The sequence below is a fragment of the Schistocerca americana genome, chromosome 8 (assembly GCF_021461395.2).
Source record: "Schistocerca americana isolate TAMUIC-IGC-003095 chromosome 8, iqSchAmer2.1, whole genome shotgun sequence".
In the NCBI taxonomy this organism is placed as follows: Eukaryota; Metazoa; Arthropoda; class Insecta; order Orthoptera; family Acrididae; genus Schistocerca; species Schistocerca americana.
In genome coordinates this window covers 465,770,763-465,786,691 of record NC_060126.1, presented here as the reverse complement: position 1 = coordinate 465,786,691, position 15,929 = coordinate 465,770,763, and the positions used below count along the sequence as shown (strand labels likewise).

Here is a 15,929-nt window from a genome sequence, read left to right as displayed (position 1 = left end):
CGAAATTGAGAGTGGACGGCGACGACTGTACACCAGGCAACTTGACAAAATAGATTATGATAATGGCTGCTAAACCAACAAACACCTACTAACATTGACTACATAACTCCTGACCTAAATTCTATAATGAACACAACTCACAGTAAAAACAAGCAGGGTAAGGTGCCATTGGAACTAGTCACAGAAATCAGGCACCAGTATTTAAACACAACTTGCAGCTAGAGTTGAACTGGAAGATGAAAAATCAGTAGTAAATGTGAAACACTCCAGAAAGGATAAGGGCGTGCTCGAGGCACCAGAGAAAATTTATACGGGCGTAGACCCAGAAGGGTGCTATGTGTTATCCCCAATTATGATATCAAAAAGTAATGTAGGGAACACTTGTAATAAGTCCTCATTAATTAGTGTTACACAAAATTGACAGATATATTAAACCAGCAAAGTTTGAACTGAGAAGAAAAATAGTGCATAACTGACACACATCATAATAATGGAGCAGTCAACAGACAGGCCATCTACTGACTAGCTCAGTGGATGTTTATTCTAATAAAATCAGCAAAAAAAAAAGCCAAACTCCTCCCGAACAGGCCATGAAGGCCCAACGGTACTGACTGGCTGCCATGTCATCCTCAGCTCACAGGTGTCACTGGATGCGGATATGGAGGGGCATTTGGTCAGTATACTGCTCTCCCGGCTGTATGTCAGTTTCAGAGATTGGAGCCACTACTTCTCAATCCAGTAGCTCCTCAGTTTGCCTCACAAGACTGCACCCCGCATGCCAACAGTGCCCGGCAGACCAGATGGTCACCCATCCAAGTGCTAGTCCAGCCCGACAGTGCTTAAGTTCGGTGATCTGACAGGAACCGGTGTTACCACAATAAAATCAGCAGTGGTGTATCAGAATTGTCTAATATATGAAACAACTTGCCCTCAGAAATGAATATAGACACTAGACAACAATTGGAAACTTTGCATCCAGTTAAGGTTTATAAACGTGTAGTCTTAAATGTGGAACACTCTAGAGAGCAAAAGAATCATTCACTTTGTTCACTTTGTCCTCTGATATGTAGCCAGAGTCTAGAAGGAAAAGGGCAGTCAGTTGCCTCTCCCACCAATGGGGCATCAGATACGCTAAGCCTGATGCTAAATAATCTGCCTACAGATATCAGATATTTGTGTGATCTGCTCTGTTATGTCAATACAAAATCCTTAGACCATCTGGATCTATATGTGTACAAGGACCATTAGAGTCCAAACTCCCATCCCCCAATACTTTATTTGAACTCATTTCTCATAATGATTAAAAATTCTACAAATCAATGTAATGAGAAGATCCTTTGCTATGACAAGACACAGAATACTTACAATGCTACCACAACCCTAACAGATGAGTGTTAGACTGCTAGATAGGTGACATAGAATGGACTGTCGGAGGTCTGCCACTGCAAACAGCAGAATAGCCTAACTTACATGGTATAGAAATTTTAAATGCCAATACTCGAGTTGCTTGGTCAACACACAGTTGTAGTGGCAAAGCTATCTTAGAAACCAATTACAGATTGAAGTATGGGATAAGATGTAGAAAAACTGACAGACAAAATTGAATCTGCTCTCTTTGCACACACAGTGAAACCTGCAGATGAACTGATGACCTGTGGATAGAGACAGCTTGCCAGAATACCTTACTTCCGGTACGATGGATGTGGAAGAATTATGGGCAAATTTTAAACACATTGTAAATCACGCATTGGACAAGTATGTGCCGAAAAAGTGTGTTACGGACGGAAAAGACCCACCGTGGTTTAACAGCGCAATTCGGAGAGTGCTCAGGAAGCAAAGACAGTTGCACTCGCGGTACAAGAAAGATCGGGAGAATGAGGACAGGCAAAAGTTAGTAGAGATTTGTGCTGTTGTAATAAGGGTGATGCGCGAAGCATACAACCACTACCACCGTCATACCTTAGCAAAAGATCTTGCTGAAAACCCAAGGAAATTCTGGTCTTACGTAAAATCGGTAAGCGGGTCGAAGGCTTCCATCCGGTCACTCACTGATCAGTCTGGCCTGGCAACGGAAGACAGCAAAACGAAAGCTGAAATTTTAAATTTAGCATTTGAGAAATCTTTCACGCAGGAGGATCGTACAAACATACCGCCGTTTGAGTCTAGTGCAGATTCCCGTATGGAGGACATAGTGATAGACATCCCTGGGCTTGTGAAGCAGCTGAATGGGCTGAAAATAAATAAATCGCCATGTCCTGATGGGATTACAATTCGGTTTTACAGAGAGTACTCTACTGCATTGGCTCCTTACATAGCTTGCATTTATTGTGAATCTCTTGCCCAACGTGAAGTCCCGAGCGACTGGAAAAAAACGCAGGTGACACCTGTATATAAGAAGGGTAGAAGGACGGATCCTCAAAATTACAGACCAATATCCTTAACATTGGTTTGTTGCAGGATTCTCGCACATATTCTTAGTTCGAATATAATGAATTTCCTTGAGACAGAGAAGCTGCTGTCTATGCATCAGCACGGCTTTAAAAAGCATCGCTCCTGCGAAACGCAACTCGCCCTTTTTTCACATGATGTCTTGTGAACCATGGATGGAGGGTATCAGATGGATGCCATGTTCCTTGAATTCCGAAAAGTGTTTGACTCGGTGCCCCACTGCAGACTCCTAACTAAGGTACGAGCATATGGGATTGGTTCCCAAATATGTGAGTGGCTCGAAGACTTCTTAAGCAATAGAACCCAGTACATTGTCCTCGATGGTGAGTGTTCATCGTAGGTGAGGGTATCATCTGGAGTGACCCAGCGAAGTGTGGTAGGTCCGCTGTTGTTTTCTATCTACATAAATGATCTTTTGGATAGGGTGGATAGCAATGTGCAGCTGTTTGCTGATGATGGTGTGGTGTACGGGAAGGTGTTGTCATTGAGTGACTGTAGGAGGATACAAGATGACTTGAACAGGATTTGTTATTGGTGTAAAGAATGGCAGCTAACTCTAAATATAGATAAATGTAAATTAATGCAGATGAATAGGAAAAAGAATCCCATAATGTTTGAATACTCCATTAGTAGTGTAGCGCTTGACACAGTCACGTCGACTAAATATTTGGGCGTAACATTGCAGAGAGATATGAAGTGGGACAAGCATGTAATGGCAGTTGTGGGGAAGGCGGATGGCTGCCTTCAGTTCATTGGTAGAATTTTGGGAAGATGTGGTTCATCTGTAAAGGAGACCACTTATAAAACACTAGTACGACCTATCTTGAGTACTGCTCGAGCGTTTGGGATCCCTATCAGCTCGGATTGAGGGAGGACATAGATAGAAGCAATTCAGAGGTGGGCTGCTAGATTTGTTACTGGTAGGTTTAATCATCACGCGAGTGTTACGGAAATGCTACAGGAATTCGGGTGGGAGTCTCTGGAGGAAAGGAGGCGTTCTTTTAGTGAATCGCTACTGAGGAAATTTAGAGAACCAGCATTTGAGGCTGACTGCAGTACAATTTTACTGCCGCCAACTTATATTTCGCGGAAAAACCACAAAGATAAGATAAGAGAGATTAGGGCTCGTACAGAGGCATGTAGGCAGTCATTTTCCCCTCATTCTGTTTGGGAGTGGAACAGGGAGAGAAGATGCTAGTTGTGGTACAAAGTACCCTCCAATACCCACCGTATGGTGGATTGCGGAGTATGTATGTAGATGTAGATGTATTAGTGTATTCACTAGGTGGAGCATATCTAAGTTGTCAGCATCTTCATCATTCGCAAGGAGTTAGCCACACAGGTATTCTGGCAAGCTGTCTCTATCCACAGGGCATCAGTTCATTTGCAGGTTCTACTGTGTGTGCAAAGAGAGAAGATTCAATTTTGTCTGTCAGTTTTTCTACATCTTATCCCATACTTCAATCTGTAACTGGTTTCTAAGATAGCTTTGCCACTACAACTGTGTGTTGACCAAGCAACTCGAGTATTGGCATTTAAGATTTCTATACCATGTAAGTTAGGCTATTCTGCTGTCTGCAGTGGCAGACCTCTGACAGTCCATTCTATGTCACCTATCTAGCAGTCTAACACTCATCTGTTAAGGTTGTGATAGCATTGTAAGTATTCTGTGTCTTGTCATTGCAAAGGATCTTCTCATTACATTGATTTGTAGAATTTTTAATATTATGAGAAATGAGTTCAAAGATAGTATTGGGGGATGGGAGTTTGGACTCTTTAACGGTCCTTGTACACATATAGATCCAGATGTTCTAATGATTTTGTATTGACATAACAGAGCAGATCACACAAATATCTGATATCTGCAGGCAGATTATTTAGCATCAGGCTTAGCGTATCTGATGCCCCATTGGTGGGAGAGGCAACTGACTGCCCTTTTCCTTCTAGACTCTGGCTACATATCAGAGGACAAAGTGAATGATTCTTTTGCTCTCTAGAGTGTTCCACATTTAAGACTACACGTTTATAAACCTAAACTGGACACAAAGTTTCTAATTGTTGTCTAGTGTCTACATTTCTACTTTAGTAACTATATGGTTTCCTGGAGGAGTAGCAGTAGTAGTACAAGCCATAATGAAATTTAAAAATGAAAGGGCTCCAGGACAAGAAAATACTTGCGCTAAGGTTCTCTAACAAAAGAATTTGCAGGTTGTTCCATTTCCAACTAGAAATACATCATAAATAATCCATCACAGTGTGAGAAAAACAGTGATATCCGTACCTACAACACTAGAGGAAAAAACGACTTTTTGTTATCCATTGTTAAAGCTGCCAGTGGCTCAGAAATGAGTTCAGTATGCAGGAACAAATATTTTTGCATTTGCTCAGGAACATAAAATGAGTCACAGGTAGCAAACCAAGTTTCAAACCCAGTTTAAAATAATTTGTCCTGGACAACTCCTTCTATTCCATTAACATATTTCTACTTAAAAACTGGTAGCCAGTAAAAAACACTGTAGTTGCACAAGTGGGACTAAAGATAATTGTGTGATCATTGATTGAGCATTAGTCATGTGTACATGTTCTGATGTTCCGGGGGCTGACTTGTTATACATTGTTTCGATAGGGAAATCGTTTACATGATCTATGGAACATGTAATTATCAAACTGACAGTTTAATGATTTGTTAACTTTGGGCAGGGTGCTTGCCAGCAGGGAATTAACTAAAGCTGTGATGATCAAAAAGTCTAAGGAGTAGATCCTGCTAATTCTAAAAGCTACAGGCCAGTCTACATGCTTACAAAGATTCAAGAAAGAGTTGTGTGACAGATTACAGTTACACTTAATAGGTGCCAATTTTGGCTTCGGACTGCAAAAGTTGTTAAACATATGTTCGACAAGGTGATTGAAACTATAGATAGGTGAAAAATAAAAAACCCAAATGCAGTATTGACCTCGTGGGAGCATTTGATAACTTATTGTGACCTGCATTGTTTGCCCCAGTATCTAAACTACAGTTTTACATATTACCTTAGGGGTAGAGTTATGGCATGGACAGCCAGCACACAGAATTAACCAGTTGAACTAGGGAGGGGAGTCCACAGGGTAGATTTGTGTGCCAGTGTTTCGGAATTTGGTAATCGAACATCTCTTGTGCCAGTTGCAGGAAGAAGACTGTAGTCTGTGCAGACAATCTCAGCTGAGGTGTCAGAACATAAGAGAACTGAGCAGGTGAGAATGGAAAGTAGGTTTCTTTCTCAGATACGCCGATGGTCTGTAGATGACAAATTTACCTTAGCCCCTCCACAGATAACTACATGCACTATGTGATCTAAAGTATCAGGACATCCCATAAGCATAAGATTTTCATACTGGGTGCATTGTGCTGCCAGGTACTCAATATCAGTGACTTCACTAGTCAGCAGAATGGGGCACTCCGTGGAACTCACGGACTTTGAATGTGGTCAGGTGATTGTGTGTCACTTGTCACGTCCGTATGTGAGATTACCACACTCCTAAACACCCCTAGGTCCACTGTTTCCGATGTGATGGTGAAATGGATATATGAAGGGACACACACAGCACAAAAGCTTACAGGGCGACCTTGTCTGTTGACTGACAGAGACAGCCGACAGTTGAAGAGGGTCGTAATGTGTAATAGGCAGACATCTATCCAGGAATTCCTAACTGCATCTTGATCCACTGCAAGTACTCTGACAGTTAGGCGGGAGATGGGAAAACTTGGATTTCATGGTCAAGCGGCTACTCATAAGCCACACATCATGCTGGTAAATGCCAAACAACACCTTGTTTGGTGTAAGGAGCGCAAACATTGGACGATTGAACAGTGGAAAAACATTGTGTGGAGTGACAAATTAAGATAAACAATGTGGCGATCTGATGGCAGGGTGTGGGTATGGCGAGTGCCTGGTGATCATCATCTGTCAGTGTGTGTAGTGCCAACAGTAAAATTCGGAGGTGGTGGTGATATGGTGTGGTCATGTTTTTAATGGAGGGGACTGCACCCCTTGTTGTTTTGAGTGGCAGTATCAAAGCAGAGGCCTACATTGATGTTTTAAGCACCTTCTTGCTTCCCACTGTCGAAGAGGAGTTCGGGGATGGCGATTGCATCTTTCAACACAATCTAGCACCTATTCATAATGCATGGCTTGTGGCAGAGTGGTTACATGACAATAACATCCGTGTAATGGACTGGCCTGCCCAGAGTCCTGACCTGAATCCTATAGAACACCTTTGGGATGTTTTGGAATGGCGACTTCATGCCAGGCCTCACCGACAAGCATCAATACCTCTCCTCAGTTCAGCACTCTGTGAAGAATTGGCTGCCATTCCCCTAGAAACCTTCCAGCACCTGATTGAACAAATGCCTGCAAGAGTGGAAACTGTCATCAAGGCTAAGGGTAGGCCAACACCATACTGAATTCCAGCATTACCAATGGAGGGCGCCTCCAACTTGTGAGTAATTTTCAGCCAGGTATTTGGATACTTTTGATCACATAGTGTAAGTACACTCAAAAGCTTAATGTTCCTTACATAAAAATCTTACAGAGAAATTAGAAAATGCTCCACACTGTTGAATGGTACCTATAAATCCAGCTGGATGAAAAGCGCGATTTTGGACACAACACACTTAGACAGCTGCATATAGTGAGTGATGCTATGCACAAAATTGCATGCACTTGCACAGACAACTAAATGCTACTTCCGTATATAATAACATAGAACATGACCTCCGTAGGCTTGACGACAAATGTCGGGTTGCAAAGATTTCTGTGTACATGGAATAATTTAATCCTGAAATGTGCATAAAAGGGTGTGTTCCTAAGACCTCCAGGGGAATAAATATCACACTGAACTGTGCTCTGCAAAGGATCAGAGGCTTCACCCCACCACAGTCATTTCAATAAGATGAGCAGTCTGCTGCTGGATGTAAAGGAGATTTAAGCCTGTAGCCGCTGTGGACATGTGTACATGTCCTTGCTCTACCATTCCCCAGGTGCTGTGGATGTTTATATGTGCACCACTTGGGTTTTCCTATAACATTATTGACGTCTGTATGCATCTTGAGCCTACCAAAATTTCACTGCTGGCGACAAGTTACTTCCATATCTTAGTGGATAAAGTTTCAAGTATTTGTCGTAAGATGTCTATGCCTATTTGCACGGTATAATTTGCTAAAAACCTTATTTCAGTATCGTGAACCGGTTATGAAATATGAGGATTGTTAATACCATATATTCCCGATGCTCACTGATTGAAATGCTGGAGAACTAATGAGATACGGTTCTGTTCACGATTTTAAATAAAATTTAGATACCTTATCTAAATTTCATATACTGCACTGTGCAAGCTAAAACCAACCATTTCCAAGTTTATACAGTGTGTTTTATCTCTGCAAACACTTTAAAATTTTGTACTTTCTTTTAAGTTATTTGGTGCAGCACATTAAGTACGATAAATAACAAAAATAAATTCAGTCCTTTATCGAATAAAGATAGAAGAGTGTAAAATGTGCAAAAGTCAATAATAGTTTTCATAAAATCAGATAAATATTTCATAGTGGCCGGAATGACATCTCTCGGCACGATAGGAGCGTTTGGCGAGGATTACAGCCACAACAAAGCCATTCTCAGCACAGAATGCGGAGAGCATGTCTGTAACATCAAAAGGGTTAATAAAAACCTGACAAATCACAGAACAATGAGTAACATTGGGGGTCAAACACCTGAGCTAGGATGTGAAGACATTGTAGAGTGACTGATTCAGTAGTGAAACTGGTCAAGGTATTCACTCACTTTGCCATACAAAAATGTGTAGTAGTCCTCAGCTATGTAAATTTCAGTTTTGGCACAGTATATTATTTAACAGAACAAAGCCTGTATCCCACTTAACTATATAGATCGAACAGGGAAGCCAGCGATAGCTGGCAGTGTGGTCATATGTGAACAACAGACTATATCATTTTTAACTGTATCATATATGCTCAAGTGCAAAAGAAACTGGTATAGGCATACATAGTCAAATACAGATGTATGTAAACAGGCAGAATATGGCACTGCAGTCAGCAACGCAAATATAAGACGACAAGTGCCTGGTGCAGTTATTAGATCAATTACTGCTGCTACAATGCCAGGTTGTCAAGATTTGAGTGAGTCTGAACATGGCGTTATAGTCGGCGCACAAGCAGTGGGACACAGCGTCTCCGAGGTAGTGATGAAGTGGGGATTTTCCTGAACAACTATTTCACGAGTGTACCATGAATATCACGAATCTGGTAAAACATCAAATCTCCGACATCGCTGCCGCCGGAAAAAGATCCTCCAAGAATGGGACAGACGACTACTGAAAAGAATTGTTCAGTGTGACAGAACTGCAGAACTTCTACAAATTGCTGCAGATTTCAATGCTGGGCCATCAACAAGTGTCAGCATGTGAACCATTCAATGAAACATCATTGACACGGGCTTTTGGAGCCAAAGGCCCACTCGTGTACCCTTGACTGCACGACACAAAGCTTTACACCTCACCTGGGCCTGTCAACACAGACATCAAACTGTTGATGACTTGAAACGTTGCCTGGTCAGATCAGTCTCATTTCAGATAGTATCAAGTGGATGGACATGTACGGGTTTGGAGACAACCTCATGAATCCATGGACCCTGCATGTCAGCAGGTGACTGTTCAAGCTGGTGGAGGCTCTGTCATGGTGTGGGACCTGTGCATTTGGAGTGACATGGGACCTCTGATACATCTAGATATGACTCTTGAAAAGTGACACATACATAAGCATCCTGTCTGATCACCTGTAGCCATTCGTGTCCATTGTGCATTCCAACTGACTCGGGCTATTCCAGCAGGACAGTGTCACACCCACACATCGAGAGTGGCTCCAGGAAAACTCTTCAGAGTTTAAACATTTATGCTGGCCACCAAACTCCCCAGACATGAACATTATTGAGTATATCTGGGATGCCTTGCAACATGCTGTTCAGAAGAATCTCTATCTCGTATTCATACAAATTCGAGGACAGCCCTGCTGGAGTCATGGTGTCAGTTCCTTCCAGCACTACTTCAAACATTAGTAGAGGCCACGTCGCGTTGTTGCACTTCTACATGCTACACGTTATGAGACAGGTGTAAGAGTTCCTTTGGCTCTCCAGTGTGTGACGGAATTAGCGAACGTGACTAAACAGACTGACCCATATACATGTTTTTACGAAATCACAAATGGTAGACCAAAGTTTACAAAAAAAATTCATGGATTACTTGAGAAGTAAAGGTATCTTGTAAGACAAAAAGCAAAATCTGTGTCAGTCAGAATGAACTGTGACATTGTTATATCTCATTACAAGGCATACTACATAATATTGAAAGCACATGTACTGTGAGGAAAAAAGGTCGTATCAGGTAACAAAATAGACAATGTAGGATGTAGTGGAGGAGACTGGTGGAACCAGAGGTGAGGAGATGCAGATAGTTGGAGTAGATGATACATAGGCAATTGTCTCTGCAGAGTAAGAAAACATTTCAATGAACAATTTTAATTGTTACTTAAGACACTGGGTTGTCAGGTTCAGTAGATGCTGCTGTGGGTATTTCAGACCAGCCATTCCAAATAATTTCAGAGATATCTCTGGTAGTTAATTTATAAAACAATATATTACAATATACTAGTATATTCCGATTTCTTGGAGGCATTTAACACTAAATTACAATAATATATTGCATGTGGTGTCCCACAAGGTTCCACTGTAGGCTCTTTGTAAGAGGTTTTCTCCCAGTATATGACTAAAATATGACAAGCAGATAGAAGAGATTGACACTGTTAAATTCTTTGTATTACAACTTTGTGATAAATTTGTTTTGGAGGAGCCTGCTACAAATTTCTTGAAGTTCGTAAGCAGATCTGTATTTGCAATACAGTAATTGTCAGACATCAGTGGGAGAGGGAAAAAAGGAAGAAAAAAAGTTGACATACTTTCCTTCCGTATCATCATACAGGATCATATTCTAACAGTCCGCAAAGCAAAACTAGGATTTTCTGAGTCTAAAACAGTGTAACATGAATTATTTGTCATATTGACTCAAGAAGGTTCTACAGAGCACAGTTCAAGGAACTGGAGACACTAACTTCTGGTTCCCAATATATTAATTTTTAATGAAATTGATCATAAACAATATCTGTAAAAGCTCAGTAAATATCAGAAATAAGAAAGTCTTCATAAAGATGATACTGCACTGTGTTTTGCCAGCTATGGATAGTCTTGGGAAGTCTGAGCCTCAGTTACATGATTGTATTATAAGGGCAGATGTGAGGAGTCAGTCCTGTCATGACATGCTGTCTCTAATGTTTTATGTTTTTTCAATATAATGGAAGGAAACATTCCACGTGGGAAAAATTATATATAAAAACAAAGATGAGGTGACTTACCGAACAAAAGCGCTGGCAGGTCGATAGACACACAAACAAACACTAACATACACACAAAATTCAAGCTTTCGCAACAAACTGTTGCCTCATCAGGAAAGAGGGAAGGAGAGGGGAAGACGAAAGGAAGTGGGTTTTAAAGGAGAGGGTAAGGAGTCATTCCAATCCCGGGAGCGGAAAGACTTACCTTAGGGGGAAAAAAGGACAGGTATACACTCGCACACATGCACATATCCATCCACACATACAGACACAAGCAGACATTGAAATATGTCTGCTTGTGTCTGTATGTGTGGATGGATATGTGCGTGTGTGCGAGTGTATACCTGTCCTTTTTTCCCCCTAAGGTAAGTCTTTCCGCTCCCGGGATTGGAATGACTCCTTACCCTCTCCTTTAAAACCCACTTCCTTTCGTCTTCCCCTCTCCTTCCCTCTTTCCTGATGAGGCAACAGTTTGTTGCGAAAGCTTGAATTTTGTGTGTATGTTTGTGTTTGTTTGTGTGTCTATCGACCTGCCAGCGCTTTTGTTCGGTAAGTCACCTCATCTTTGTTTTTATATATAGTTTTATGTTTTTTCTTATATTTATCAACTGTTCCCCCTTAAAAGTTACATGGTTGGCAGTATGGAGTCAGTCTGAATACTGCAGTGGTTTACTAGCCATAGCTCTATCGGATACCGTATGCCTTCACCGTCCTTCTGATGTACTTACTCAGCCAGTTATAGAAAAACCTACAGTTTGATGTAACTGTGGTGCAACTTGACATTTTCATCTTGACAAATTGGTTTTAGAGGCAATGAAGCAAAAAATGGCTACAAAAATTTCCAACAGTGGGTGGGGTCAAAATCGGAGATTTTAGATTGGTAGGCTGACGCTTATTCACTTAGCCACATTTGTTTTTTCTTAAATGAATGAAACGTATTCCGTACTTTTGATAGAAAACGATGTCTGCTTACCTGTTGTCAAAATTGTGCCACAAGGATGGGGATTGTGATTGCATAGATTTTCCCGGTGTCTTATATGTTTGTGCTCTTCACAGGTATGCTGCCGGATATGAACATCTTCACTACACGATATTTTGGTGATCACACCTGAAGATGGAGGCCAGATGGATCGCCAAAATATTGTGGAGTGAAGACGTTCATATCCGGCAGCATACCCGTAAAGAGCATAAACAAAAAGGATGGGAATTGTCAACAAAGTCAATAAATTTGAATTTAAAATATTTGAGTTTTTGAAATGTATTATTCGGTATAAACAGAGGATACAGAAAAACAAAATATCTTCCACCATTCATACTCTTAAAGCTGTAGCTTTAATTTTTTTGAGAATCACTGGCAAAAGAAAAGTCTTTCAGTGATAAGTATTTTTGTATGCAGGGGTCACAATGTCATGAAACTTTCTCCATTAGGCTGGGCCACTGTAGTGGTATCTTTATATGATTTATATTAGACTACTATTAGAAGAATCGATGAATTATGACCAAAATACTGTGTGTGTTTTTTTACATGCTGTCAGGTGTATTTACATAAAAATCAGTGTATGTTTCCATTAGTTCATTTAGTTGATATTGTATTTCCTTCTCTCAGATCCATCAAGCTAACTTCAACAAGGATAGTGGTATCCAAGAATTTGGAATTGTTATCAGTGATCAGTTCGAGAGTGTCAGTGCAAGAATTTTGGATGCCCCACGCATAGCGTACAACAATGTAAGTTCATCTGCAAGTTCTTTAATAACATTTTGAACCATAACAAAGTTGTAATGCAACACGAGTGGAAATCTTGTGTGTTAAATTCACACAAAACCAAAAACCATTGTATTAATCTGTATTTAGCACCTTTATCAGACTCCAGCATACTTTTGTCGTCGGCGTGTGTGTTTGTGTGTGTGTGTGTGTGTTTGTGTGTGTGTGTGTGTGTGTGTGTGTGTGTGAGGGAGAGGGAGAGGGGGGGGGGGGGAGGGGGAGAGAGAGAGAGAGAGAGAGAGAGAGAGAGAGAGAGAGAGAGAGAGAGAGAGAGAGAGAGGGGGGGGGGGGGGGGGGGGGGGGTATTCCTTGATTGTACATTTTACCAGCAAGTTCTATGATTATTTAGAAAAAATGCTTTGTATCCTTTTTACATTATAGAAACTTTAGTGTGGTAGTACACTTACCATAGTGCATACAAATGTTCTCCCATTATTTTGAGAAGTTAACATGGAATATTACTAGTATACAATTTGTTGAATTGTATCTTCATAAATACCATATACCTGCATAAGAATTTTTTTATTAACATAGCGTGCATTTATAGTTTGGGAGAGGAACCTTCACTACTGACAGCTCAGTAGCCTCATTTCACTGATAAGCAACTGCGTAAACCAGCAGACGATATTGTGTTCTTGAGCAGGTAGCACAAGTCATATTACGTTGCTGTAAAACTAACGTGCGAATATGTTGGGAGACATAACAGTGAGTATCACGTGTGTCCGGTGCTGTCGTTTCACTTTATTGAACTAGAAGACTAGTTCATACTTCACTTAATTCTCAGTGTTTTTAGTGTTTATTCACTTCTGTTTCATTTCCAATCATGTCCAGTGTGATGGGTGGTGAAACAGAAGAAGAAAAGTTTACTGCATAGCAATGCCCGCAAATTTGTGCATTCGGTGAAGGAGCCCTTTGAGAAAGAGAAGCAAAAGTAGTGGGCCTTTATTCCTTGTTGGTCAGTTCGTAAAGAGGAAACAGTAGGGACAGAACAATACGATAGACTGTAATGAGAGGAGCACAACAAAGCTACAGATACTGGGAAAGAAGTGTGTAAGGAAGAAGCAAGTGACAGTTGGAATTATTTTTAGACAGACACCATTTGTTTTCATATAAACTTATTTACCTACATAAAAGCCCAGCTTAAAGGACTGCGTTAAGGGGCATATGGGGATTAATGTGTGCATTCTGTGAGGGGTTCTAGCATTGGTGATTCATTTGCCATAGTCATTGGCGATCAGAAGGTGCTCTGGATGCCTGTATGTACAACCTCTGTTTTGACTTTGCAGTTAGTAACTTTGCTGAGTTTAGAGGTCAACAGTGTTCGCAACTGCCATTCCCTGCAACCGTGCCCAACTGATAGTCCATACTCTTGTTGGACAACTTCAGCTGTTTGAACAGTGTCACTTTGTGTCCCGAAGATGGACAGGTATTTAGACAGGTTCCTGCATGTGTTGGGCACAATGTATTGGTGTGTTGCTACTTTTAGCAGTGATTTGTGAACATTACCACACCTGTAGACAGGTTCTGTATGTCTGCATAGTGTAAAAGCACGTCAAGGTTCATGCATTGTGTGAACAGTGGTGGGTTACCAAACGTCATTCAGATAAAATCTGGGCACACGTTGCACCTGTGACATGTACGTCGTCTGTTCAGGCTACCACTGTCACCAGAACACCGCCATAAATGGCTGCCCTAGTGTCGTGAAATAGTTGACTGGAGAGTGGAATGACACTCTGTTTCCTTCTGTGATGAAATTGTCTGTCTGTGAGTGATGGACGTACATATGTACAGTGCTGACCTGGTGAGTGACCTATTTGAGCGCATTTGCCCACTGTATACAGGTAACACCCGAGGCTTCATGGTGTGGGGCATCATCAGTTACAACTTGCAGTCACATTTGGTTTTCTTGTTGGGTAAAGAAACCATTGCTCATCACTTTGCACAGGTTGTTGTACCCATTCTGCTTCCATTTCTTTGATAGGAAGGTGATGCGTTTTTTCCGTAGGACAATTCACTTCCAAATACAGTTGCTGCAACGTAGCTAGCAAGATCGCCAGATCTGTTACTAATTGAACATATATGGGACATTAAGTATAAACTTATTCATTATCCAGAACAATTAACGAATTGCCACAAGTGCTGCAAGATGCTTGCAACAATCTATTCCAGGGTGCCATTTGGCACATTCACAATTGTTTGCATGTGAGAATACACATCTGTGATGCCACAAGTACACTGTGTATTGATGTAAATTGTTTTGACACCACTTCCTGCTCGTGTGTTTCATTTTGTCTGAATTTATCATATACTTTTATAATGATGTACTATCTGTCATGCCAGCTATCAATGAAATGGCCTTTTCCTTGAGGATATCAGTTTTTTTTAAATAGTGTATGTAAATGTTACAAGAGGAAGAAATGTCCCACATTATTGAAATTTCTCACGTTGCTTCAGATAGATGATCATTTTAAAGGCAACAAATTTTCGTTGCATACAGAGCTCAACCCCCCCATGAACCATGGACCTTGCCGTTGGTGGGGAGGCTTGCGTGCCTGAACGACACAGATAGCCGTACCGTAGGTGCAACCACAACGGAGGGTTATCTGTTCAGAGGCCAGACAAACACGTGGTTCCTGAAGAGGGGCAGCAGCCTTTTCAGTAGTTGCAGGGGCAACAGTCTGGATGATTGACTGATCTGGCCTTGTAACAATAACCAAAATGGCCTTGCTGTGCTGGTACTGCGAACGGCTGAAAGCAAGGGGAAACTACAGCTGTAATTTTTCCCGAGGGCATACAGCTTTATTGTATGATTCAATGATGATGGCGTCCTCTTGGGTAAAATATTCTGGAGGCAAAATAGTCCCCCATTCGGATCTCCGGGCGGGGACTACGCAGGAGGATGTAATTATCAGGAGAAAGAAAACCGGCGTTCTACGGATTGGAGCGTGGAATGTCAGATCCGTTAATTGGGCAGGTAGGTTAGAAAATTTAAAAAGGGAAATGGATAGGTTAAAGTTAGATATAGTGGGAATTAGTGAAGTTCGGTGGCAGGAGGAACAAGACTTTTGGTCAGGTGAATGCAGGGTTATAAATACAAAATCAAATAGGGGTAATGCAGGAGTCGGTTTAATAATGAATAAAAAAAAATAGGAGGGTGGGTAAGCTACTGCAAACAGCATAGTGAACGCATTATTGTGGCCAAGATAGACACGAAGCCCACGCCTACTACAGTAGTAAAAGTTTGTATGCCAACTAGCTCTGCAGATGATGAAGAAATTGATGAAATGT

At 41.2% G+C, this 15,929-nt stretch overlaps 1 protein-coding gene across 1 annotated transcript in view; it reads left to right on the top strand.

Moving 5' to 3' along the window:
- Positions 1-15,929, top strand: part of LOC124546027 (protein argonaute-2) — a 280,008-nt gene that overhangs the window by 191,313 nt on the left and 72,766 nt on the right. Inside the window, exon 14 of the mRNA XM_047125002.1 lies at positions 12,486-12,605. Coding sequence (XP_046980958.1) covers positions 12,486-12,605 — 120 coding nt within the window. The remainder of the gene's footprint in view (positions 1-12,485; positions 12,606-15,929) is intronic.